Source organism: Notechis scutatus, chromosome 8, assembly GCF_049901735.1.
Source record: "Notechis scutatus isolate UNSWTSFEM ecotype Mainland chromosome 8, rNotScu1.2, whole genome shotgun sequence".
Taxonomy (NCBI): Eukaryota; Metazoa; Chordata; class Lepidosauria; order Squamata; family Elapidae; genus Notechis; species Notechis scutatus.
Genome location: NC_142016.1, coordinates 23,237 through 45,463, shown reverse-complemented (window position 1 = coordinate 45,463; position 22,227 = coordinate 23,237). Strand labels below are relative to the sequence as shown.

General features: G+C 48.7%; 3 protein-coding genes across 5 annotated transcripts in view; all 3 read left to right on the top strand.

The window, feature by feature from the left end:
* MTF1 (metal regulatory transcription factor 1) overlaps positions 1-10,932 on the top strand; it is a 36,939-nt gene extending 26,007 nt beyond the window's left edge. The window contains exons 7-11 of one of the 3 annotated variants that reach the window (XM_087970421.1): positions 4,494-4,571; positions 4,850-4,952; positions 5,655-5,953; positions 6,082-6,145; positions 6,699-10,932. In XM_087970421.1, the coding sequence (XP_087826547.1) occupies positions 4,494-4,571; positions 4,850-4,952; positions 5,655-5,953; positions 6,082-6,145; positions 6,699-7,117 (963 nt within the window). In that variant the 3' untranslated portion in view covers positions 7,118-10,932. Of the gene's footprint in view, positions 1-4,493; positions 4,572-4,849; positions 4,953-5,420; positions 5,954-6,081; positions 6,146-6,698 lie in introns of all 3 variants that reach the window. The other 2 variants (XM_026673777.2, XM_026673778.2) reach the window with 2 other exon arrangements.
* Positions 10,933-14,746: 3,814 nt separating this feature from the next.
* YRDC (yrdC N6-threonylcarbamoyltransferase domain containing) lies at positions 14,747-17,594 on the top strand. Its single transcript, XM_026673781.2, has 5 exons — positions 14,747-15,079; positions 15,148-15,262; positions 15,392-15,511; positions 16,104-16,246; positions 16,524-17,594. Exons 1-5 carry the CDS (start codon positions 14,766-14,768, stop codon positions 16,591-16,593), a joined length of 762 nt encoding a protein of 253 aa, XP_026529566.1. The 5' UTR covers positions 14,747-14,765; the 3' UTR covers positions 16,594-17,594.
* Positions 17,595-17,735: 141 nt separating this feature from the next.
* Positions 17,736-19,301, top strand: AIRIM (AFG2 interacting ribosome maturation factor). The gene is made up of 4 exons (XM_026673782.2): positions 17,736-18,365; positions 18,446-18,586; positions 18,665-18,786; positions 19,022-19,301. Exons 1-4 carry the CDS (start codon positions 18,142-18,144, stop codon positions 19,072-19,074), a joined length of 540 nt encoding a protein of 179 aa, XP_026529567.1. The 5' UTR covers positions 17,736-18,141; the 3' UTR covers positions 19,075-19,301.
* The last annotated feature ends 2,926 nt before the right edge of the window (positions 19,302-22,227 follow it).

The window sequence follows — 22,227 nt, the reverse complement described above, 5'->3', positions numbered from 1 at the left end:
AACTTTATTCCTTTAATTCCAGCAGGATCCACAGAAAATCTAATTAGAACTGAATGAATGAACAAGGAGAACAAACAGGAATACTGGCAGAGGAATCCACTGGGTAGAGGAAAGAGTAAAATTATGGTCAGAGTAGAGCTTCCAGTTCTCAGTATTGCATTGACAAACTGAAGCTTATCAACAGCCAAAATTAGAAGGGCCTTGGAGATTGGTTATTGAAATATTTACAATATTTAATACACAGCCCATTTACATAAATTCAAGACAGTAAACCCAGAGACATAAAAAGCCATACAAATTTTAAAAGGGGCAATATTCCTAAGCAATTTATTACATATGACAGCAGGGGTGGGATTCAACTGGCATTACTATCGGTTTCGGTATTTGCGTTTTGCTTTGCACGCATACGTGCCAGATGCATGCTGCGCGCACGTTTACTACACCATTAGCTGAGCCACTGGGACAGTTGATAAGCAGTGTGCGCGGGTGCGCAGCGTTTCAAAAAACACTTTTTTCCCTGTTTTTTCAACCTCAGCTGTGCCGCGCAAAGCAGCTGAGGTTGAAAAAGCAGGAAATAAAGGTCAGGTAAGAGCCTGGGCGGGCAGGTGGGCCAAATAGCAGCAGACACAGAACCGGTTCGGTATCTGCTGCTCTTTGGAGCTACCGATTCTATAGAGCTGGGCAGAACCAGTAGCATCCCACCCTTGTATGACAGCCCTCATCCTATAAACCCAAATACTCTGGTACACCCAGATCTTAAGTATCTGCCTAAAGCCCAGGAGATTAGAAGCATCTCAACCCTCAGGTGGCCAGATCTTGCAAGACATGAAGGCCTCAAAAGGGAAGGTGTGCCACTGATCCTTACCTGACAGTGGGCAAAGCCTTGCCGTTCCTCTCTGACTTCAGGTGGGTCAAGCTGTGTTGCAAGGGGTGGTCCCAAAAGGGTCTGGGAGCTGAGCTGAGGCACAAGGGGTTTTAAAGGTGCAATGAACAGCCTTCGAATTGAAATGTATTTGTAAGTAGCTCGGGTTGGTAGTCGGGCTATTGGTCTGAGCTCCAGGATTGGCAATTTGGTTGCAAGCATTTTGTCACCATTCGAGGAGACATCGTCAGTGCATTTTGAATTGTGTTCGTCTGACAGATTGCCAAGTTCAGCGCTCAGACCAATAGCCCAGCCTTTGAATTGGGTAGAAATGGGTCACCAATACATATCTGTAGGTAAACCAGTAGGAAATAATAAGTCTGAGAAAGGAAAGGTACAGTATAAATAAAAAGAGAAACGTATCCAAACTAGTTTACATCAACAGTATTTTCCTTTCTTAATAATTTTATTGAAGTTTCAATAAACACAGTAAAGGTTAATACAAACTAAGCTATTGCCCTTATCTCCATTGCTTCTTCTCCAGTTTGTATCTAACAATCTAGTCCCCCTCTGGTTTCTGTATTCACTCTTTACTATCTGTTTCTGTATGAACAGTAATGATGTCCTTCCAATCCTCAAGCACATCTTTATTTATTTATTTGACTTATTTATGCCTATCTCGCCTCAAGACAACTCAGGGTGGCTTACAAGATGGCAGCCAATAAAACATTGTAACAATAATAATTTACAATTAAAAAGATGGGGAGGAAGGAAGCAGGATGCACATGGAGGGAGATGGCTACCTGTTTGCTTCTAGGTGCAATTCAAGGTGCAATTAATTGGCCACCTCCAGTGTGATGCAGCCCTATTGGGGCCCCAAGCCAACTGGCAGAGCCACGTCTTCAGGCCCCTTGCAAGGTCAAGAGTGGGAAAGAGTCTCCCCCCGGGGGCAAGATGTTGCAAATGGCAGGAGCTGCAATAGAAAGCCTCTTCTGCTGTACCCCGCCAGATAAAAAGGTGTCATACTCCAATTAGTAACTACAGGGGAAAAATTGTTTAATGAGAAAAGATAATGTGAAATTGAAACAGGACAGACAAAAGTATAAATATAATGATTGGAAAGACATTGAAACTTAGAAAAAGATATATAATTGAATTTACATATGAGATAATTAAAAATAAAGTTGAGAAAATAAAGTTGGGAAAAATTATGGAGAAAATGTTAAAATAGTAATAAGAGATGGAATAGAAGACAAAGATGAATATGAAATTGAATTTCTGTCTGTATGAAGAAGTGATAACCCGGGATCATGCTATTCTCAAAAAAAGATGTTTTATTTGCATTATGTTTTTGTGAAAACCCAAATAAAATTTATATTAAAAAAAATTGCAGATGAAACCAAACTGGCAGGAATAGCCAACACCCCAGAAGATAGGCTCAAGACCCAGAAGGATTTTGACAGACTGGAACACTGGACCCTAGCTAACAAAATAAAATACACTAAGGCAAAAACAAAGCAAAACCCTGAAATGCAATGGTATAGAATAGATGATACCTGGCTCATAGTGGTAACTGCGAGAGTGATCTAGGAGTTTAGGTGGACAACCACTTTTTGGCAGCTGCAGAGTGCTGCACACTATTCCCACACTTGGAATATTTAATCTACTTTTTATTGCTACAATATAAGAAAAGATGTTGATAATGCTAAAAAGAGTTCAAAGAAAAGTAGCAAAGATGATTAGGGGACTGGAGGCTAAAACATAAGAATGGTTACAGGAATTGAGTATGTCTAGTCTAATGAAAAGAACTAGGGTGACATGATAGTTTTTCCAATATTTGAGGGGTTGTCACAAAGATTAAGCACCCGAAGGTAGGACAAGAAGCAATGGATAAAAAAGAATCAACCTAGAACTAAAGGAAATTTGCTGACAATGAGAATAATTAAATCAGTGAAAGGGCTTGTCTCCAGTAGTTGAGGTTGCTCCATCACTGGAGGTTTTTAAGAACAGATTGGACAGCCATTTCTCCAAAACATTATAGGGTTTCCTGTTTAAGCAGGGGCTTGGACTAGAAGATCCCCAAGATCCCTTTCAGCTCCGTCCTTCTGTTATTCTGACTTGAGTTCTAGTCTAGGCTTGGCCATGGAAGCCCACTAGGTGTCTTGGGGCATGTAAGTAAGTCATGTTGGTTTTAGACAGAACAAAACAAAACATGATTTCAAAAAAGCAACTATATCTGACTGCAATATAGGAAGAGTTTAAACCTATTTTCTACCAACTGGCATTTTAACTTTTCAATTGTTTTAATGAAGAAAATAGTTACTTTGGAAGCAACTTGATTTGTGGGACTTATTTAGAATTTAAGGATGTCACTATTGTCATTTATTCACCATTTTGGAAAGAAATATTTGACCCTCTCTGTTTAGGCTAACAATTTGCTTTTTAATAATAAAATACCAAGAATCCCATGACAACTTAAACAAATGTTGTCTGATTTTAGCCTTTAATCTGCAACAATGTGTTTTTGTTGAAGTAAATTGACTATACATCTCTTGTAAAATTATTCGAATGACAAGTGCTTGCACAGGTCTGATCAATATTTCAAAGAGACTGTAAATCTGAATTTCCAGAGGCAGGGATAGAAAGGAGTAGTGAGTCTTACCTCCTTCTTACCTCCTTTTGGGTTACGTAGGCCTTTGGTGAGGGAAACAAATCACTTCATTGTGCTTGGCATCTTTGATCTTTATTTTTTATTGATTTTGTAATTTCATTGGTGTTGGATAATATCAGCTTTACCAGGGAAATCAGACAGGAAACATACCAGATGAGTTAATTCTACTTTATCGTAAAGCTACATTAACCAAATCTTGCAGGTCTGAAAATACAATTCATCTGTTATAACCTGAGAACTTAGGGAGGGGGGTTCCTTCGGAGCCTCTTGCTCTATTCACTATGCAGCCCGCAGCTCTTATTGGAAGGCTCTTCCCTAGGCAACCTCTCTTCACATGATCCTCCAAGGTCATTCCCTCATACCATTATATGAGCATATACGTGCAAATAAATACTTTAACTTCTTTGATAGTTGTAAGCTGCTCAGTCATTGAGAGTTGGTGACCTACAAGTATAAGTAAATAATCATTTTATTTGTGTATAATCTCAAATTCATGCTGGTAAAAACAAGGAAGTCAAATCCCTCCTATTTTGACTTGCCAATCTTTTCTCTCTCTTCATGGCTTTTTCTTCTGATTTGACCCTCTGTAAAATTGCTGGCTCCTTTCTTGGAGTTGGGCAATTCACTGTAGAACTCAGGGCAGGTTCATCACTCATGCTGTTTTCTGTAGTTCTCTTCTGCCCCAAACTCTCTTTGAACAATCCCTTGTGTTTTACAAAAGTCAGAAGAATATTTGGACTGCTTCATATTCTGAAGTGAAGGTCTGATGGCTGCTGAAAAGTGTGATATTGGAGATGGAACCACACTTGTGGCTGTAATTTGGGGTTTAGGGGATTTTGGCCTTTGGACTGTTGAATGTGTTAGATGTGACTGACCAGAATGGGGCAGGGGGCACTCGGTTCCCCTGCCCTGTTCTGAATGATCCTTCGCTTAATTCAGGCTCCCTTTCCTCTTCTGCAGGATACAAACCACTCACTCTGCCTGAGCGACTTAAGCCTTATGTCCACAGATTCAGAACTGCGGGATAATTCAGATCCAGTAAGCATCTCTTGCCTTTGGTTATAATAGCCCAGTAGAGGGTGTCTGGTATATGAGTAGCCTCTTGCCATCCCTTTGGAGGAGGACCTGTACTTTCTAGTCAATGATACTTGTCTATCATGCTGCAGAAAGCAAGCTGGCTTATAGGATTTCCCCAGCAGAGTACTGCAAACAGCCTCTTCTTAGTTGTCTTACCTGGGCCTAGAGCCAGTGCTGGTGCTGAGCTTGGGCAGCAGATCACTGAGCTGGGATGCCTTATGTCTACTTCCTTTATGTAGGCACATGGACAAGACCTGAGTACGATCTCACCAGCAAGCATCTTCGAGTCAATGTTCCAGAGCCCAGAGCCTCCTCCACATCAGGAAGACTCTCAGCACACAGGTACAAGTTCACTTGGCAACATCATATTAGCAGTGATCTTCAGATCTGAACAAGCTGTCCAAGGCTCAAGAAGAGCTGGCTTGGCAGCCCCTCAGAGCCCAGTGCAGTTAAAGAAACTCCACCTGGGAATAGAAGGAGAGATTCCATGTGCTGTGTATCTAATGCTCTGATGAAGAAAGGTGTCCTTTGGGAGCAGTGAGGAATCTTTGGGCTTGACTGCCTGGAAGGAAAATGTTGGCACAGGCTGACTGATATGGGATGTATCGGGGCCTGCCTTACCAGAGCAGTGTAGGCACAGTAGTGTGTCCTCTCGGAAGGAAGCAGGGCAAAGTTTAAGAGTGGGGCACCTTTCCTGTGCAGCTGTGAGAGTATCCAGCTATGGCTTTCCTGGGTTCTATCAGGATCACCACCTCCCGGGCAGGCCTCAGGCTACAGATGGATTTGATGGTCCCGATGCTTGCTTGACAGATGCCTTGATGGGAGATTTTGGTGGTGATACTCAGCTAGCTCCAGCAGCCCAGCCAGCATCAGGAGAGACTGTGCCCTTATCTCTGCCACTTGTTCTCCAGCTTGGCATCTCTGAGCCTTCCCTCCAAGCACTGCCTCCTGCATCCACGGGTGCTCAGCCAGCAGCGTACAGCACCCCTGCCAGTCTCCTGCAGCCTCCAGAAGTGCCTCCTTCTAACAGTACACTTTTGGCAGCCAATCCCCAGGGCTTCCTGCACCACCTTCAGAGCTCTGCACAGCCCACGGGCGCTGGGCTTCCTGGAGTCTCAGAAGTCACCTCTGGACCAGCAGCTGCAGGTGCCCCTGAGGTCCTGCCCAGCAGAGTTCGGACTGTGCCTGTGGGAGGAGGCCCTGCGCTGCCCAGCAATCCCAGGGTTACCATTGCTCCTTCACAAAACCCAGCCATTTTTCAGTCCAGCATCATCATGGGAGAACAAAACCTCCAGTGGATTTTAAATGGTGCCACTGGAACACTGCAGAACCAAGAGCAAATGGTAAGTCCCAGAGGGGGGTTGTGTTGTCAGAGCTGTGCAGGATTACAAGAGCTCAGAGTATTCTGCAGTGGGGAGCTGCAACCTCTCTCCTCACAGGCTTAACCCCCCCTTTTTTTTTTCTTTCCAAGCCACAGCCTCCTGTTGTAGAGAAGGTCTTCTTCACAACTGCTCTCCCTGTGGCTGGTGGTGCAGGTAAGCCACATTGCCTGAACTCCACGTTCTTTGACAGCCCCCCAAAGAAAAGCTGCTGCTGAGAGTGGCAGCGAGAATGCGGGGGGGGGGGGAGTGTCTGACCAGTGGGCTCTGGTCTTCAGCCATGTGATTTGAGGCTCTCTGCATCTCCTTCCTGAGGGAAGCCCATTGTCTGGTAGGTGTCCTTCTTACTAATGCAAAACAGGAGGCTCCACTGTACACTCTGAGAGACGGAGGGGACATAAGGGGTTTCGCTAAGGAGCAAAGCTGTGGGTTGAAAGAGGATATTTATTTCCATGAACATGAAATTGATGCTGGATAATGCAAGATTCTGCCTCGGGAAGAGCTGCCGAGGTCAGGCTGTAGCCTGAGATGTCTAACCTCACCAGCAGCTTCAAGCTTACAAAGCTACCTAATGGGAGGCGAAGTTGCTAGCTAAGCAGCAGTGATGGGCATGGAAAGAAGAGGTTTTTCTCTGAGCCTCACTTCATGGGCCATTCTCAAAGAAGCAGCCAGGGCCTCTCCACAGAGTGATTGCTTTCTTTCTCTCCAGGGAGTCCAGTGCAGCAGATTGGCCTGAGTGTGCCTGTGATTATCATCAAGCAGGAAGAGGTGTGCCAATGCCAGTGCGCCTGCCGAGACACAAGCAAGGACAAAGCCGGCAGCAAAGGCTGTTCCTCCCTCCTCTTGAAGACCTCGGGGAACCCACTGGCACCAGGGCCACAGGACTTCCCCAGGACGGTGGCCAGTACGTCCACTGTTACTGCTAGCTATTCGTCTGTGTTGCCTCCTGCTGGCCAGCAGAGCACCCTACTGGGCCACCCGCCTGGCTCCCAGAACCAGTCCCTAAGTGCCATGGAGGCCTCCCGCTTTCTTTCTCTCCAGACCTTGGAGACGGCCTCTCCTCTCGTTCCCCTTGAACCTCTCTTGCAAGGGGAAGAGAGACTCGCCTTGGGCAACAACTTCCCTTAGGGAAGCCCTGGAAAGCAGCAGCAGCAGAGATGGCTGAGGGCCAGCTGCCTCGGAGTGTGTCATGGGATCCCTTTCTCCCATGAGGAGACACAGCCATGCCAGCTCTGCCTCCTTCGTCACTTTGGCTCATAGCAATGTGGGCGTAGGAATTGGTCACTTTGGAAGCAGGGGTGGGCAGGCAGGCTGCACCTTGCTTTCAGGAGGGTGGGACGGATTGCTCCTAGGCCTGGGGCTGGTTCAGAGTAGGAGCCCTGTAAGCAGGGAGGGGAAAGAAGTCAATGTTTGTGTGAAAACAGGGAGACGGGGGTGGGGGGACCTCTCCTGGCAGCAGAAGCAGAGAGGCGTGGAGATGCCCTCCCCACAGCCGCCTCTGTCTCCTTGCTGTAAAAGGCAAATGGTGCGCATCACGATCAGACTTTGCACACGAGCAAAAGGGCTGCTGGCTCTTTCCTCTTACCGTTCTGCCCTTCTTGGCAACCAAGTGCACTGCCTGGGTGTTTACATGAATTCAGGGGCTAAAAGAATTTGCACTGTTCAGCTTTATCGGAATGACTATCTCGGCATAGAGCAGCTCTCGCTAGAAAATGTTCCTCTTAGATTGGCTGACTTTAGGGGGTTCAGGGAGGTGCTTAGGGGTCTCGGTGTTGGTCCATTGGAGCAACCCACCTTGGTCTGGCAAAGCAGACTGTCCTTTCTCCAGCAGACTGTTGGGGTGCAGTGAGACAGGCGCCTTTCCTCTTAACTTACTCAGGGTAAAATCCCAGTGTAGAATGCCTGGAAGGTTTCGGGGAGTCTCCTTTCTAAAGTTTTGTACATGTTTTTATTTTGTCACATCCGCTGTGTTTGGATTTTCTAGTAATCCTCTTTTGTTCCCAGGACAAAGGATCTTGGCTCAGAATGCCTGTCCAAGAGCTTTTCTCAAGCCGAGAGGCAGGCAGGGTGGTCAAAAAGCAGAGACGGAAGAAGCAGGATCATTGTCGCTGTGATTAGGCTGTGGAGTGGAGGCGACTGCAAGCCCCCCTGCAGGTTCCCTCCTGGTGCTGCTGCTACTGCTGCAGGAGGTGGACCGGCTGGTTGCTGTTCCTCTGGGAGTATCTGCAGTTCACTCCCTCCTAAGTTAAACACAGACAAGACCCCCCTGAATCTCGCCCTGTGCCTGTCAGGATTGCGTAGTTAAGGTGCTTCTTGTTGGCCTTGGAGAGCTACTCTACTGTCAGTTGGGGTGGGGCTTAGACTAGCATGTCCCTGCATGGATTTTGTTCATGTTATAAGAGCATTCTCTTTGCTTCATGCTGCCTATTGGAAAGGTTGCCCCCCACTCCCACCCCTGTGACTTTGGGAGCCAGCTGATCCTGTGGCTTTGCTTATGGGCTGAGGGTTGAGTAACTTAATTGTACCAAGACTCCAGGGAGTGGAGTCCCCATGGACTTCATCTCAGCTGTGTATTGAGGGTAGGAACAAGTCATCAGAGCAGGGCAAGTGCTCAGTTTCTGGGATATGAATGTCATCTCTCGGACTTTTCAGCAGTGATGATACAAGCTGGGGAATTCTCTGATTCATGAACATGGAAATGACTTAAGTTTTAGAAAAACCTGCTCTGAAGTCTAGTGTTTGCTGGCAGTTGCTTCTGCTATTTAAGTTTAGGTAAGGAAAATAGTTCACTGGGGCTGTTCTAGTTACACTTACTCACTTGCCTCTGAAATGCACTTTAGTTCTCTTTCAGCTGGTGGCTGCGATGTCATTTGTAAATAACTGCTCACAGTCCTTGGGTATTTCTCTCCTTTTGTTCTGAGTAAAGTATGTGGTGTGCAAAAAAAGTACTTAACTTCAGTGCAATACATTTAGCTAGAAGTGTCCACATGCACTCTGTGAGTGTAGTTATATGTATCTATATGTGCGTGCATGCACACAAGTGTGTTTCTGTGGGATCGATGGAAGGGGCACAAAACCATCTCTGCCCTTTTCTGACATATGCATCTTTAAGCAAATGTCCAGTCTATGCAAAACCTCCATTAGTAGCCTGAGCTGAAAGGACTCGGTCAGATAAGAATCTTTCCCATTTTTGTCACTGCTTGGAGACCTTCCCAGCTGTCCTCCTCCTCACAAGGGAGGGAAGGACCAGGCTGCTCTTTGCTGATCATGAAGCTGTTCTGAAAACTATGCTTCTGCCCTCTGAGTGCTCTGCCACCACCTGCCTGCCTTATTTCCAACACACCAGGCGTTCCAAAATTTCAAGGTACCAACAAGAGACAAGTTAATCTTGGAAGAGATGGCAGTAACATTGGTGAGTTCTTATCTATTAAAGCATGGGAAATCTTGTTTGGAGCATCTATTGGCCCAGGAAGTAAATGCTATCTCCTATCATATCCTTTGCATTCGCTTCAGCAATCTAAAACTAGCATTTCCTGTTTTTAGCCAATATTTCCTGCTAGTGATGGCTGGTTTTTCAACTTCTGCATTGTTTATTGTTTCTGCTTTGGAGTTTGTTCTGCACTGAAAAATGCCAAGGAAACTGGATATATTTATATATGGTGTGTCTGTGTGTGTGTTTGTGAAAATGGGTGGAAATGGTATGTTATCCACACTGTGTTTTCAATAGTGTGCACGCTGGCCAAACCCAGTTTCTATGCAGCGGACACTTTCAAGTAAATGCATTATATTTTCCTTATCACTTGAGTGTTTTAGCTTTTCTTCCCACATACAGTCTTCATCAGTAAAGTCCAGGGAAGAACGATTATTGTTGATGTTCTTATTTTGTAATGTTATTTGAAGTTTTTTTTTCTTTTGTTTTGCAGTGTTATTTCTTCACAAATACTAAATACTGGCTTAGATTATATGGGCAAAAAACAAAGCACCATTCTATCTAGCCACAGTCAGAATTTAGGGGTGGAGCTAGATGTGGGACTCTACTGAATATCAGAAAACAGTATAAGCTTCTCTTCCGCTTTTGGACTAGTCCAATTTAGGATTAAGGCATACCAGGAAATAGATATTTCCCATTGTTCCGATCATGAAAGTTTCAAACGCATCTTTTCCTGTTGGGCAGAAAAACATCAACTTGTGCAAGATGGAGGGAGAGAAAACGCTTTAGTTGAAGAGAAGTGGTTTCCTTCCTTTTTTTTCAGCAGGCACTTTTCCACAAAGAACAATTGATTGCTTCCTAAAGTAAGGAGCCTAGAGATTCCAAAGGTTCTCAGAGATCATTTTTGAAAGTGCCTTCCTGGGTTCCCTTCACTTTTGGACTGTGATCTAAATCTTCATGATCAGACTGGCTGGGTTTCATGAAAGGTTTAGCCAGTTTATGAAAGGCTTAACCATTGCAATGCACAACTGCTACAGTTTGGTTAGTCTTAAATTTTGTAATTGATCAGCCTATTGTGTTAATTCATGATTTGAGGTGGTCTGTGAATTGGGTGAAATATCAGGTTATGCATGTTGTGGGAACCCTGCCTCGACTAAACTCCACAACCTCAGAGGTGGGGAGAATTTGAAGTAACCTGTTTCTCTCAGGAGTACCTATATTATGCTTAAGCACATTTAGTTTAACTTTGAAACCTGGGATCAAATGTCTGTGCATTGAGTGATGTGAAGATGCTCACTATAGGTACAGTACTTCCAAAGGAAGAGCTTTCCAAACACCAGAAGAATAAACAAAGTTGTATTTTTGAAGAATGTAAAATGTGAAATAGGGTTTGCTACCTGCTCCCGTTTGTATAAAATTACTATTGTACTTTGAAATATCTGCAAGGAATTAGAAAATAATTTTTAATTGAAGGCAATATTAGTAGCAATTAAATATTAAATGCTTATTTAAATGTGGTGCCTATAGAAGGTTTCTTTCTTCAATAAATGAATCATTGGGGAGAAGGTACATGCCAGTTCCCGTGCCATTCACTTAGATGGCAGAAAGTGTGCCGAGCCATTCTGTGGGCCTCCAGTCAACAAGAGGGGGAGCAGAGCATTGACATGGACTAAGGGAGTTGGACTAAGAAACAGCTGAAGTTGGAACACCTTTTGCTTCTGCTTGAACAGGGAGCAGCAGGATATCCTGATTCTTTACCTGTTCCCTCCAGGGTGCCATTGTGGGAGCTAGTTTAAACTGCTTAAGTATCCCCTCTGGACCAGAATATCAGGGCCAGGTGCAGCAGGAGGCTGGAGTCAAATGGGAATCAGCACTCATTTCTCATACTGAGGCCTCCACTCTTTTCTTTCATAGTATTTTCATCTCTAATTTCTTTTAGTCATGCAGAACATAAAAAGCAGCAGCTTAATAGAATCATAAGAGCTGCAAGGGATCTTGGAGGTCTTCTAGTCCAACCCCCTGCTCAAGGCAGGAGATCCTATACCACCCGTCAATATTTTCTTGAAAACCTAGCAATGGAGCATCCACAACCCCAAAAGGCAAGCCTCAAGGCCCCTGATCATCTTCACTGCACACTTTCTAGGGCCTCAGCATCTTTTTTGTATGGTGGTTACCAGAGTTGGCCTTGGTATTCCAAGTGTGGCTTCACTAGTGCAGCCTCACTAGCTTTATACTATCCCTCTGCTGATACACCCTAGGACTGCATTGGCTTTTTTGGTGGCTGCATTGGCTTTTTTGCTGCCTCATAAGTGATAGTCTATATCCCCTTCACAGTTATTACTGTTGAGCCTGATACCACCTATTCTACACCTGTGCATTTGGTTTTTCCTGCCTACGTGCAGAACTTTGAGTTTAAGTAAGCCATTGGCCACTGAGCTGCATCTTGTTGTCTAGGGCCCAATGCTCAAGTCTGTCAAAGTCCTTCTGAATTTTGAGTCTATCTTCCTTAAAGCTTAAAGGAGATAAAATAGAAATCCAGCATTTGCACTCAAGCTTCTTGCAAGGCTGCAAGAAGCTCCCATTCCAGCTTCTCTCTCCCAATCTTCCTGTGGTTGCCACCTTTCCTCCCAAATAGAACACTGTACTTTGACCTACAGATGAACATAGGAATTCTATAGTATATTGACTTAGAACAGAGGTATCCAATTCAAGGCCAAATCCGGCCTGTGAGGTGGTTAGATCCGGCCCGTGGGTCTGCCCTGGAAACATCAAAGGACCAGCCCGGACACCTTGGCCTGGCTCAGGCCAACTGAGTGTTGATCTGCTACTCGGTGGCCATCCAGGCCAGGCCATGGCCAGCCTTAGATCTGTGATGGCACCTCAGCTCCACCCCTGGGCATGCACAGAGGCGGTGAGCGTGCGGGGCCTGGTATCCCTGGGGACTGTGTGCTCAGTGCTTCCTTCACTCCAGCCCTCACACGCTTGGAGCCTCCTATTCACATGCCCAGGGGGCAGGGCCAAGTCAGCCCTGCGGATCTAAGGCTGGCTGCAGTCCAGGTTGCTGATCACGCGCCCACACCAGTGTCTCCATGCCCCCTCAACCTTTCACTGGGGCCACCCCACCCCCACGTGGGAGAGCCATGCTGCCAATCTCTCCCCCTTCCCTCATTCCTACCTGAGCATGGAAGAAGGAGGAGATGAGAAGGGAGATGAGACCCCTGGGGCTTCTGCCTGCCAGCGCGCGGGGGGTGGTACGAGATTGCACAAGCTCTGGGAGGGACGTAGAAGGCGGACGGCGGCTTCTGGCATTGCGGGGTGGCGGGGGAGGTGACGGGAAGAAAAGATCAGGAGAGAAGCTGGGATGGGCACCTTTTGCAGGGGACTGAGGCTGAGAAACAAGCAACTTTCCTTGGCTGGCATTTGGCAGCCTTCCATCACAGGGGTTTGTGTGTGTGTGTGCGCGTGCAGGGGCGGGGGAAGGTGTCGCCTTGCAGCCCCACGCCCTCAACAGAGACCTGCCTATAGGAGGCTACAAGTTAATGACAGCTATTTTTTTTGCCATGCTTGTTTCTTTTTCTCAATCCCCAGCTCCGTGGAAGGCTGCAAGAAGCTCCCATCCCAGCTTCTCTCTCCCAATCTTCCTCTCCAATGTCACAGCACTGGGCTGCAAGGGAGACACAAACATACACATACAAGTCTGGGAGAAGTGAGCTGAAAACCAAGATGAGGCAACAATGGGGGAGCGGTCAAAATGGGAAACCTCTGCTGGGACCCTCTGGCAGTTTACAAAAAAGAAGAGAGGAAACTTGGTTGGAGATGCCCCATTTCAAAGGAGAAAGCAATTTTGTGTTCTGTTTTGTCGCAGACAGAACTTTGTTGCCAATCCAAGTTAACATTGGTATTTTTGAACTGTGAGCTCTAAGGAACATATCCCCTCCATGTGTGTTACAAACAGCCATTTCCAATGGGGAAAACAGGACAAAACTCTGCTATATTTTCAGTCTCAATTAGACCATGGCAGGCTCTCTACTGGAGAGCCCTTTTAAGGATGAAGTATTAATAGAAAAGCAACTAACTTACCTCTGTTCCTAAACGCTAAAACTGTTGCACATAAAAAACGGAGGACTATGATCAACTGTCACAGCCACCGTTTTGACAGTTTGCTGTTGTCTTGTGGACTCTCCCACTAAATGCAAGCATGGGATAAACTGAGCCTGGTTTGTTCTCAGTCTTTGGCCACAAATTACTAGCAAAAGTGACATTTGATCACAAGGCAAGGAGGTATTGAGAAATGTGTCTCCTTTTGCATTTGAGCATCCAAAAAGGGGCAGGAAAGAAAAAGAAGGAAAAGGGGGAAAGCAGTGAAGGGAAAACAAGGAAAGAGGGGAAGAAAGGAAAAGGGAAGCAAAGAGAAAAGGGGAAAAGGAAGGAAGATCATAATGAGGGAGTCAGATTCTGAGGAAAGTCCTGCCTTAGCATTTGGCTACCAGCAGCCCTGCTGCCCTTTCGCCATCCCCTTGTCCACTCTTCCTGACCTCTCCTAGTGGTCTCCCATCTTATTGTTCGGGATGCTTTGCTTACAAAGCCGGGTCTCCTTACATGGAAACGGACCCACACTTTGCCCTTCCACGCACACTATGAGCAACCTGCCCAAGGAGAGCGAGCATAGCGACAGCAGCCTTGAGGAGTGGGGAAGCGGGGCTGGGCTGTGGTGTCCCAGTGCCCCGGGAGCTCAAGGGCCGGGCTGGCTGCTTGTCCCCCACTGCCCAGGCGGCCTCCGTATGGCCCGAGAGGGACGGCGAGGCTCCCCTGGACGCAGCGGTTTAACCACCGGTTCTGTGAGCGGACGCTTCCATGGTCTCCAGCAGTCTCTTTCGAAGCGTTCGGTCTGTAACTGCGGCTCCCTGATCTGCGTAGAAGTTTCCCATCCAAACAAAGACGTGCCCCGGGATTCCCGTTCTTTCTGAGTGCTCGACAGACTCGGCGCAACGAGGGGCTTTTCTACCCTCGAGGACAGGCACGGCGACCGCCTTTTGCGCGCTCTCTGGCTTCCTCAATGACCCAGTGTTGGGATTACCCTCAGCAGCATTGCAGCGACGGAGGAGTGGAACTGATGTACGGTAGCTTTCTGAAGAAGCACGAAGGGCGGGAGACGTTGCCCAGCAAGCAAGGCAGTTGGACTCCCTGCGGTTCCCCGGCCGGTGAAAAATAGGAACTCGACGGCGCCTTGCTACGGCATCGCCTCTTCCGGGACGGGGGAGGATGGCGAGGGGCCGCTCGGGCCATGCCCTCTCGGTGGCGGGGCGGAGCGCCGGAAGTGCGTACCTGGCGCCGGAAGAGCTGCGGATGCCGGTCGCTTTGGGGCGGTGTGGGCTGTGGGGCATGCTGGCGGGCCCGATGGCGCGGGGGCGGCTGCTCCCTGCCTGCGCGGGCGCTGAGCGGCGCGTTTGCCTGCTGGAGGGCGCGGGCCAGGCGGCGCGGTCGGCGGCGGCGGCGGCTCTAAGCGAGGGCGGGCTGGTGGCGGTACCCACCGACACGGTCTACGGCGTGGCCTGCTTGGTGCAGAACTCCGCGGCCGTCGAGGCCCTGTACCGGCTGAAGGGGCGCCCCGCTGGTAAGCCGTTGGCCATCTGCCTGGGCGACGTCGAGCAGGTGCACAGGTGCGCGGGCCGGGAGCGGCGGGAGGGCCGAGGAGGCCGGGCAGCCGCTGAGCCCTCTTCGCCCACAGGTACTGCCGCGTCCCGGTGCCCGAGGAGCTGCTGCGAGATCTCCTGCCCGGTCCCGTGACGCTGGTGCTGCCGCGCTCGGACGCCCTCAACGCCGACCTGAACCCCTTCACGCCGGTGAGCGGCGGCGGCGGCGGGCGGATTGCGCTCTTGGGGCTGGGCGGTGGCCCCCACACACAGCGCCCCCCGCCGAGGTCGATTGGGCACCTCCCTTCAGCAGCGCGCCTCTCTCTTCCCCTCCTGCAGCTGGTGGGCGTCCGTGTCCCTGATCATCACTTCGTCCGGGAGCTGGCCAGGGCCTGTGGCGGTGCTCTGGCTTTAACCAGCGCCAACGTCAGCGAGAGGGCGAGCAGCATCACCGTTACAGTAAGACCGGCTCTGGCCCTGACCTCGCAGCATGTTTGGAGCTACTCCTGGGCCTGTTTCAGGAAAGCCTTAAATTAGGGCACCCCTTTTATAGAAGAGTGCTTGCTTGTGAGAAGTTTGCTTGAGGTCATCTGGAACTCGCCATCCTTGTGGTTCTTTGCTCTGTACCTTCTTGCTCATTGATTGATTTAATGCATGGGAAAACAGCTATGAAAACAAGCTGCCGCCAATGCAATAATCACAGTATACAGCAATAATTAATACAATATTTTTGGCACTGGGAGCTCTACAACATTCAAGCCCCAAAGGGCTTCCAAAGCAGCCATGTTTTTTTCCACTTGCCTGAGACCAGGAGGAGTTATTCCAGAGGAAAGGTGCCCATCCATTGCACATCTCAAATGGGATGTTTAGCAGACATTCTCTGTTTTTGGATTGGGCAGGCACAGTTTCAATCTTTTGCTTAGACCAGAATCCTGCCTCCCTTTCCCATGCTTTTGTTTCCCAACCCACCCACCCACTTTCCCTACAATATTTCCTGTGAAGTGTACTAAGCAGGTTCTAGGAACTAATTTCTTATGTATCTTTTATTCAGGAATTCCAGGAGCTTTGGCCTCATCTTTCACTGGTCATCGATGGGGGTCCAACTGGGGATGCCCTTAGTCCCGAGTGTCGTCTAGGCTCAACTGTGGTTGACCTCTCCATCCCTGGAAAATACAGGGTTATTCGACCAGGATGGTAAGCCACCCATTATTTTAGGGTTAAGTAGCTTGTGTGAGTTATACTTGCTTCTTATGAAGGGGAACCATTTTTGTGGTCCAAAGGAGTTGATGATTCAAAATAGATGCACTTAAGCAGGCTTCTCCTTTCTACACATGACTTGTGGATTGGGGAAACCCAAGTTATTGTACTAACTGTGATTGTTCTCATTGCATTCCAAAATATTACAGCAGGAATACCCCGGCTCTATTTTGTATCTTCTTCATTTTTTCTATCTTCTTCATTTTTTTTCCAGTGCACTTACTCAAACTGTTGAAATCCTGGCATCCAAGTATGGATTGAGGGCTGAGGAGTCTGGATGCTGAAATATTGGACCTTAGGGACACTGAAGTGCTATCTACCAGTCTTTTCCCAGCCAAGAAAGTAAACTGTTTATGTGACCATCATGATTGCAAAGGGACTGTCCCTTAGGTGACATCCTGGATGCTGTGACTTTGAGGACTGTGGCTAAATGACTGAATTTCCTTTAAGACCTAAAATTGCAGCTATTTCTGGTTGCCTGAAATATTTCTGTCATCTGGTTTGTCACACAGACTAAATAACTTTTTTTCTACTTTTTCCTACTCTGTCTAAAGAAGCAAGCTTATGTGATCCTGCAAGGAAATTTGGAATAATTCAGTTGGGAACACATTGTATAATGTGGGAGTGTGGAATGCAGAGGGTTGAATATAGGACTAAATAAATGAGTGGCCTCGGTTTGACCCTTCTCATACCCTAACAAGGGTCTTCAAACTTGGCAAGTTTAAGACTTGTGGACTTCAACTCCCAGAATTCCTGAGCTAACATGACTGGGGGGGGGGATTCTGGGAGTTGAAGTCCACAAGTCTTAAGCTGTCAAGTTTGAAGACCCCTACACTAACAGTAGGACCAATGTCATTAAATGAAAAGTATGCAATTTATGTGGCATTTTTTTCTATAACAACAGGATCTAGGTAGGGTTGAACTCAATTATTGCATGGATAGGAGACCATCAAAAATAGCAAGGCAATAAAGTAGATGGAAAATCAGAAAAACACTTCGGGAAAAGTCAATGGCAGATTTTCTGCCAAGATAAGAATTCAAAAAGATTTTCAAGTTGGGATTGACCTTGAATGGCCTATTACAGAAAAATTTTAAGCTGCTGAATGAGAATAATTTTCTCAGACAGCATAACAGTTACTGCAGAGAAAATAAATTTGTCTTAACTGGGCGATGGGTTTTTGCCATGTCTTTATCCCCCAGAATTGTTGATGGGGGCAAGTGCATACTATTCCATGTGCTCTGAAAATAACATCTAAAATGGAAGTAAAGGCTTCTATTAATTCTATTTACATCTGCAATCTATTTATACAGTTAGTTCCTGTTTAGAGTCCCAAGAACTACAAATTTACATTGCCCTGCAGTTTCCTCACTGAAGGTTTTGGAACGCCTCAAGGGCTGCAGGTCTAACAGGAAAACTCTTTTTCAGTCCGAAAAGAATAGAGAGGAGCAGTTGGTCAATCCAGCTCAGCGGAAGGCGGCAGGGGGACTGGTGCTCCCCGAGGAGAGGTTTGGCAGAGAGAGCTGTTTGTGACGGGAAGTAGCCCAGGAGGCTCTCCGCTCCCATCAAGGCGTCCATCGCCTTTAGATAGGTGGGTCGGGCGTCTCTCGGGCTTAAACGGCTGCCGGCCAGCCTCTGACCCGGAAGAAAAGGACGCGCCAGTCGCAGGGAGTGGGGGCGGGGAGGAGGCGACCGGAAGAGGCGGAAGGAAAGAAGAGTTTCCGCCTGCAATCTAGAGACGCGCGTCCTGTCCTTCCCGGAGCGCCAGCCAATCGGGGGGCCGGGGCTATGCCGAAGAGGATGTTGACGGCGGCGCGGCGTCATCCAGTCGGGGATGTGCGTCCTCCGTGAGCAGCACCGGGGCTGGCGGGACACGCTGGCCACCTGCCTGCCGCTGCTGCGGGCCCTGGGCAACGTGGCCCGGCAGGCGGAGGCGGCGCGGAGGGTATCCTTCGGAGAGACGCCGCTGCGGGCCTTCGCGCGCCTGCCGGAGCGGCTGCGACTGAAGCAGTGGGCGGCCATAGAGGCGGTGCTGGCGGAGCTGCGCCGGGAGAAGCTGTAAGGGCCGCCGCCGCCCCCCCTCCCTCTCCCTACTGGGCCTGGGCCGCCGCCTCCCTCCGCTCCACTTCTCTTGGCAGGCCGGCGCTGCGGGAGGCTCGGGATGCCGTCGGCGCGCGCCTGGTGCGGCTGCTGGCGCTCGAAGGGCCCCGCGAGCCCTTCCCGGCCTGGGCCGGGCTGCTGGCCGGGCTGCTGGACGCCGAGGCGCTCTACCACGCCGTGTATCCTTCGGCGCGCGGGGGAGGGCGGGCGGAGGGGGCCGGGCGGCCGCTGAGCCCTCCTTAACTGGCCCGGCCCAGGTACTTGGAAGCGCGGCTGCTGTTGCTCTCGCTGAGCTACCGAGACTTGGCGGGGTTGCAGGCGGCCCCTCAGGCCTGGGAGCGGATAATGCAGCACGGGTACCGGAGAGACCGCCTGGAAGGTAGCCGCCCGACGGAGGCCTTTCCTGCGATGCCGTTGGGGGAGGGCCAGAAAGGACGGCTGGCATCCTCCCTTGGGAGGCTTAGGGGCCCAGGAACACCCTGGCTCACTTTGGGCGTATCCCTCCCTCCCCAGCATGGTTCTGAGGAGAAACGGGAGGAAGGATGCTGCGGCTCGTGAAACCAAAGAGCCGTGGCCGATGTTTGACCCAAAGCATTTTTTCTTCTTTTGCCCAGAAACGTTGCTGAAAGCCACCTTCTTTCTGGAGGACACCGCCACTGACACATGAGAGCCCAAAGCAGCGGCAGCAGCAGCCGCTTGTTTGCTCCCCCCAGTGGAGGATTCTTCCAGGCCAGCCCTGCTATCTGAAGGCCCCTGGACTTGGAGTCTGCCCTGCAGGATTGAGTGACTTTTGCAGCTCAGACTTAAATTTCCACCCTGGAGCCTCTTTTCCAATCTGGAGCCCAGTTCTTAGAGGCACCTCAACATCACCGTAAATAAAAATGATTTCCTGTCCTCAAGGTGTCCACGTTCTCTTTTAGAGCAGCAGGCAGGGCAGGGTCTAGTTTTGCCAAAAGGAGAAGACCGCAGATGTGCTGGGTTCTCTTTCAGGAATTCTGTGGCGAGGAGTCCATTGTTGTAGCTCATTCCTCCGTTTGCTGCTCAGGGCAGAGCTGCTTTTGTACAGGAGAAAAAATAGTTGCCATTTCCTATGCCTTGCAAAGATGCAGCTGGGCTCGTAGGCTAAGCATAGTTTACAGCATTGGTTCCCAAACTTTTTCAGTTCACCACCCACTTGGTGCTACAAACTCATCCTCGGTGCCCCCCACCCAGGGGTGGGATTTAAATTTGTGGCCTAATTTGAGGGTGTGGCTTGCTGGCTGGGTGTGGCTTGCTGGTCACATGACCATGTAGGTCTGGTTTGATGGTCATGTGACTGGGAGGGCGTGGCCAGGTGACTGGCAAACCAAATACAAGTGGTCCTCACTTAATGGCCGGTTGTTTAGCAAGTGAGAGAGGGAGAGGGAGGGAGAGAGAGAGACCAAGACCTGATGCATCAGATTGAAATGAGATCTAGTTTAGTCTGAGGCCCCTTTCCACATTGAAACCTCTTTGGCTTCTATTAAAGGTTTTGTGGACGAAACATGGTCAAGACTATCAGGAAGCTCACACATTTTGTTGAGGCTTTAAACAGGATCCATTGGACCAGACCTCCACCCTAAAAAATTACTTTTCCTCAATGTTTTAAAATGCCAATTCTGAAGAAGGCAAAACCAAAATGTACTGGTAAATTACAAGAACACACACACTCCCTTCTAACCCTGCTGGAGCAGGTCATTGGACTAGAATTGGCAAAGCTTCTCTGATTAGATTCTAGTAGTGAATAAAACCTAATCAGAGATGCTTTGCTGATTCTTGTTGATTTGTTTTATTTTTATTTCTTTATTTTATGTTGCTGAATTGCATTACATGTGTGTCCCTTCGTGTGCACAACCCAGAAGCTTTGCAGCAAAAATTACTGACCTCTGGCTTTGCTTGACTTTTCAAACGTGCCACCACTGCCACGTTTTAGGTGCCAGCCCCGCAGGTCCACCCCATTGAGCCCACTGCACCGGAGGGACTTGCCCAAGCAAGTCCGAGCGAAGCAGTGCACCAAGTCAATGGGGTGAGCCTGAGAGAGGGAAAGAGAGAGAGAGAAAAGAAAGAGAAAGAGAGAAGAAAAGAAAGAGAAAAGGGAAAGAAAGAAAAAGGGACAGATGAGGAAAGGGGGGGATAGAAGGAAGGGACAGAAAGTAAAAAATAAACAAAGAGGGAGGGAGGAGAAAGATAATTAGATATCTATTCTAGTCCAATCACCTGTTCCAGCAAGGTTAGAAGGGTGTGTGTGTGTTCTTGTAATTTACCAGTACATTTTGGTTTTGCCTTCTTCAGAATTGGCATTTTAAAACATTGAGGAAAAGTAATTTTTTAGGGTGGAGGTCTGGTCCAATGGATCCTGTTTAAAGCCTCAACAAAATGTGTGAGCTTCCTGATAGTCTTGACCATGTTTCGTCCACAAAACCTTTAATAGAAGCCAAAGAGGTTCCAATGTGGAAAGGAGCCTCAGACTAAACTAGATCTCATTTCAATCTGATGCATCAGGTCTCTCTCTCTCTCTCTCTCCCTCTCTCCCTCTCCCCCTCCCTCTTTCCCTTTCTCTCTTTCTCTCTCTTCCTCCCTCCCTCCCACACTGGGTTTGCTCTACTTTCCCAATGTGCCTGCGGGGCCGGCGCTTCGAACATGGATGGATGGATAAAGACAGAGATAGGTAGGTAGGTAGATATTGGTAGATAGGTAGACAGAAAGGCAGGCAGGTAGGAAGGCAGGCAGGCAGACCTTTTGGATGGATGGATGGATAGACAGACAGAACATGACAGCAGCGGTACTTTGGGAAAGTAAAGCAAAGCCACTGTCACCGCATTCGAGGCGCCGGCTCCAGAGTGGTGCAATAGTCAATGGGGCGAGCCTGCAGTGCCGGCGCCTCGAACGCCCCCCTGCCGCCTTTTAGCACTCCTCTTCCAGCCCCCTTGGGGGTGCTAAGAGGCAGCAGGGGGGCATTCGAGGCTCTGGCACCGCAGGTTCACCCCATTGACTGTTGCACCGGAAAGGTGCAAGGGGCTCAATGGGGTGAGCCTGAGGAGCCGACGCGTTGAACGCAGTGGTGGCACATCGCAAAAGTACAGCAAAGCTGCTTGCCATGGGCTTCCTCAACCCTGCCCTGCTCCAGGAAGGAGGGAACAGCACCACCCTCTATGACGTGAGTGCCCCGAGAGGGCGGGCATCTTGGGAGGCCAGGGGGCAGGAGGGACACCCTGTGAACTTGCTGTCAGGCACGGCAACTACAAAGAGGGGCGGGCTTGGCTGAGCCCCCCCTTCCTCTGCCTCCCCCTAGGACGGGTCTGCAACCTTAAACACTCAAAGAGCCATTTGGACCTGTTTCCCACAGAAAACAAAACACCGGAAGCCCCAAGACATAGGTGGGCGTGGCAACTCAATGTCACTCCCACTGAGTCACATGACCCCCCCAGGTTTTATGGTTTTATATGTTTTCTATGGGGAACATGTTCTCTCTCCCTCCCTCCATCCTTTCCTCCTCATCTCTTTCTCTCTCCCTCTCCTCTAACTTTCTTCCTCTCTATGCCTCTTCCTCCTTCTCCCCCCACTCCCCACCCCCCCTTCCCAACTCCCACACCCAGGGAATAACTAAGGAAATTTGGCCAGGTTCTTTCTGTCTCTGGAAAGATACAAAAATAAACCTTGCATTCCAAAAGGAGTGACAGTCAGGCTGTTACCTCACAGTGCTACGAGGTTGCTGCCTTAGATCACTGCTGAATCCTTGCAAAACTGGGCAAAGACAGAGGGGAGCAGACAGAGATGAATTGAGATGAATCTCTCTCCCTCC

Excerpts from the sequence above, each read along its gene's own strand:
- YRDC (XM_026673781.2), top strand. The coding sequence starts at position 14,766 with ATGCCGGTCGCTTTGGGGCGGTGTGGGCTGTGGGGCATGCTGGCGGGC. Across the intron at positions 15,080-15,147 it reads GACGTCGAGCAGGTGCACAG|GTACTGCCGCGTCCCGGTGC; the intron begins GTGCGCGGGCCG and ends CTTCGCCCACAG. Across the intron at positions 15,512-16,103 it reads CGAGCAGCATCACCGTTACA|GAATTCCAGGAGCTTTGGCC; the intron begins GTAAGACCGGCT and ends TCTTTTATTCAG.
- AIRIM (XM_026673782.2), top strand. The coding sequence starts at position 18,142 with ATGTGCGTCCTCCGTGAGCAGCACCGGGGCTGGCGGGACACGCTGGCC. Across the intron at positions 18,366-18,445 it reads GAGCTGCGCCGGGAGAAGCT|GCCGGCGCTGCGGGAGGCTC; the intron begins GTAAGGGCCGCC and ends TTCTCTTGGCAG. Across the intron at positions 18,587-18,664 it reads GAGGCGCTCTACCACGCCGT|GTACTTGGAAGCGCGGCTGC; the intron begins GTATCCTTCGGC and ends GGCCCGGCCCAG.